Below are 3,629 nucleotides of genomic sequence, written 5' to 3'. Positions count from 1 at the left end.
AACCTCCCCTGGCGCAGCTTGAGTCCATTCCCCCTCGTCCGACCATCTGTCATTAGGGAGAAGAGACCAACACCCACTTCTGCACAACCTCCTTTCAGGGAGTTGTAGGCAGTGATCAGGTCTCCTCTCAGCCTCCTCTTCTCAAGGCTAAACAAGCCCAGTTCCCTCAGTCGCTCCTCATAAGACATATTCTCCAGACCCTTCACCAGTTTTGTGGCCCTTCTCTGGACACGCTCCAGGACCTCAATGTCTTTCTTGTAGTGAGGGGCCCAAAACTGAACACAGTACTCGAGGTGCGGCCTCACCAGTGCCGAGTACAGGGGGAGAATCACATCCCTGGACCTGCTGGCCACGCTGTTTTTGATACAAGCCAAGAAGAAAGCCCCTGCACTTACCTGGAGGACAGAGTGCCCCACAGGGCTGTTTTCAGACAGCTCCGCCTCGTACAGGGCCTTCTCGAACTTGGGCGCGTTGTCGTTCATGTCCAGGATGGTGATGCGAAGCAGGGCACTGCTTGCCCGTGGCGGGTTGCCTCCATCCTGCACCTTAATGGTCAGATCGTAGGAGTCCCACTGCTCCCGGTCCAGGTTCCCCATGACAATCAGCTGTGGCTGCTTCTCGTCCTGATCCTCTGCCACCTGCAGCCCGAAGAGCTCCTGCGCCTCTGGACCAGCCATCAGCTCATAGGAGGCAACGCCGTTGGGGCCTGAGTCCCTGTCCATGGCCAGGGGGATGGGGAAAAGTGTCCCGATGTTGGTGTTTTCAGGGATGGAGAGTGTGAGAACAGGCGAGGCAAAGTTGGGGGTGTTGTCATTGATATCGAGCACCTCTATCTGCCCCTCAAGCAGACGTGGGCTGCTGTTCAAGATCAAGTCAGTGATGGACACTTCAAACTCCAGGAAGCAGGGCTCTCCGGGCAGGAGGTGCTGGCACTCACGCAAGCTCTCCCGGTCGATGGAGGTCTCTGTGGTGTAGATGTCCCCAGTCTTGCCATCCACACGTAGGTATGGGGCCCCCACTTCCAGCTTGTAGAGGTGCCCCACATCCGGGAAGCCATAGTCGGAGGCCAGGCTCCCTATGAGGGTGTTGGGGGGTTGTTCCTCCTGCACTTTGTAGACCACACGTGTCCCAGAGACCAGGGCAGGGAGCTGGAAGAGGAGCCACAGGCCCAGGCAGGATGCCAGCAGCTTCATCCTGCACTGCAGGGGAGCTGCAAGGAGACACAGACACTGGAGGTTAGGCAGCCCCGGGACTGCTCCGCCCCAGACCACTTCCCTAGTGTATACTTTTGAGGGCACCCCACGCAGGATTACGCATGGTCCCAAAGCAGCACCCCGAAGGGGCTTCAGGGCCTGACAGAACTGGCCCCAGGCAGGGTCTCCTGGCAGCCTCTGCAAGCAAGTGCCCGAGAGGACCAGTCCCAGCTTGTGACGTTCCTGCAACTCCCTGCTCGAGTGAGCAACCCAGTCATGAAAACCTCAGCCCTGTTACTTGCAGGAAACCACTCCTGCCACTGTCCACCCTCCTTGTCGCCACACAAACTGTAGTTAGACCCAGCAAGGCACACTAACAGGGTGGATAGCACGCAGCCTGCTGCCAGCAACCCGATGGGAGCCGGCCAGGCTCAGAGACAGCTTCTCACCACAGAAACACAGGAGCATTGTGTGCCACGCACTGCAGGGGCACTGCCTGCCACGCATATCGGGGACACCGAGGCACTGCATGGATCTGCCAGCCCTGAAGAAACAGCAGCACCAAAAGAGGGGCAGGGGTTCGGCCTGCTCTGCAGGGCTGCCACCCATCCAGCTCTTTGGGGACATGGCACAATGCAGGGCTGCCACCCACCCAGATCGGCAGGGACACAGGGCAACACAGGGATGCAGGGCTGCCACCCATCCATCACTGCAGGGACATGGGGCACTGCCTGCACTGCAGGAATACCAGCCATCCCTTACTGCAGGGCCACAGGGCACTGCCACGGCAGGGCCACAGCAGCACTGCTCTCCCTGCGCTGCCAACACAGCAGCACTGCCAGCTGCGCACTGTGAGGTACAGAGGCACCACCCATCCAGCACTGCAGGGATGCAGGAGCCCCACGCATCATCTGTCTTGCACTGCATGTGGGGCACTGCCACCCTCCTGTGCCCCTGGCAGAAAGAGTGGCACTGCCCACCCCTCTATGAGAGGGCCATAGACTCACTGGCCACCCTGCTCTGCAGTGCAGACGTACACCGCCCCCCTGCCCTGGGCAGACCCCCTGCCTCCCCATGGAGCAATGGCACTGCACAGCCCCAGCACACTGCACAGCATCTCCCCTCTGCTGCACAGTCACTAGGCAACCCCACACCCTGCACCAGCAAATACTGTTCCCTTCACGCACTGCAGACACACTCTTCCTTCCCATCCCCTCCCACTCCAGACTGGGACACTGCACGCACGCACTGGATGCCCACCCTGCCCCGCAGGGCCAGCCCCCACACTGCCCACACAGTGCCAACCCCGGTTGCAAAGGCAGTGACAGAAGTACTGCCCCCCTGCATTGCAGAGACGCGCACTGCACACGCTGCACCGCAGGCACCCAGCCACTGGAAACCTCCTCCCAGCAAGCACACACTGCAGGAGCAGTGCCAGGCACACCGCCAGCCCCACTGAGACTGTCCCCTTCTGCACCAAGCCACATGCCCTGTCACCAAGCCTCTGCCTAGTGATGTGTGTTCCTGTCCCCTGGTTTCCTTTCTGGGAACACACCTTCCTTCTCCAGGGTCGGGGCGAACCTCTGCAGCTTCTGCTGGACCATGAGCCCAGCTCACCAGCACCCAGAAAGCCCAGTGGTTGGATGCCCTAAAATCAACATCCACAAGCACCTGCCATGGCCCCAGAGCAGCAACCTTCCCTCACCACTCCCATCACTCCCTCTCTCCATACTCCGCACCCAACCTGTGGGACGGGTGAGCACTCTTCCACCATCTCCGCTAAATGGTGCCATAAGGTACGTGCCTAATTCCTGGCCACCTTGGCATCGTACAGATCTTCAACGAGTGGAGCATCCTGCCCTGTCCATCCTGGTACTTCCCGCAAGCCAGCAGCTCCCAGTCCCTCCACCTGCCCATGGACAAGTGGCATGGAAGCTCTCCCTCCGCAGGTGAAAATACAGGTGTTTCTGGAGACTAATCCATGGCCCCGAAGCCTAGCTTGACTCTGATCTCTTGTCCTGCAAGCAGCCTTCATGCAGAGAAGAGGTATTTCCACCTTGCTGAGGGCAGGGATAACTGTCCAGACCACCGCTGTGTGCAGATACCTCCAAGATGTATGTGCCCAGGAGGAAGGGAAGAGAAGCCTCCTTATACCTCTGCACAGAGGCGAGGATGGAGGAGGTAAGAAGCTAAGCAGAAGCACAAGGCATCTCTGCATCAATTGGGAAAAGCCCAGCAATACATTTACATGCACACACATGTGCACTGAGTGTGCATGTATCTATCTGCGCTTGGAGCATCTGGGGGTGTGTGCACCGGCCCAGAGCACGACCATGCGTCTGTAGGCAAAGGCGTACATGTGCACACGTGTGCACTAGCAGGGTGTGCAGGCGTGCTGCACGTGCGCATGCACTGCGAGGAGCACATCCTGCTGCA

The 3,629-nt window shown here is 59.3% G+C and overlaps 1 protein-coding gene across 1 annotated transcript in view; it reads right to left on the bottom strand.

Annotated features, from left to right (window-relative positions):
• The window catches only part of LOC104506766 (protocadherin-1-like), a 48,235-nt gene extending 45,438 nt beyond the window's left edge, over positions 1–2,797 (bottom strand). Inside the window, 2 exon segments of the mRNA XM_010147829.1 lie at positions 396–1,210; positions 2,749–2,797. Of these exon segments, the coding sequence (XP_010146131.1) occupies positions 396–1,210; positions 2,749–2,797 (864 nt within the window).
• Positions 2,798–3,629: the final 832 nt, after the last annotated feature.

Source organism: Eurypyga helias, unplaced genomic scaffold (assembly GCF_000690775.1).
Source record: "Eurypyga helias isolate BGI_N326 unplaced genomic scaffold, ASM69077v1 scaffold6070, whole genome shotgun sequence".
Lineage (NCBI taxonomy): Eukaryota > Metazoa > Chordata > Aves > Eurypygiformes > Eurypygidae > Eurypyga > Eurypyga helias.
This window is presented reverse-complemented; position numbering and strand designations above follow the sequence as displayed.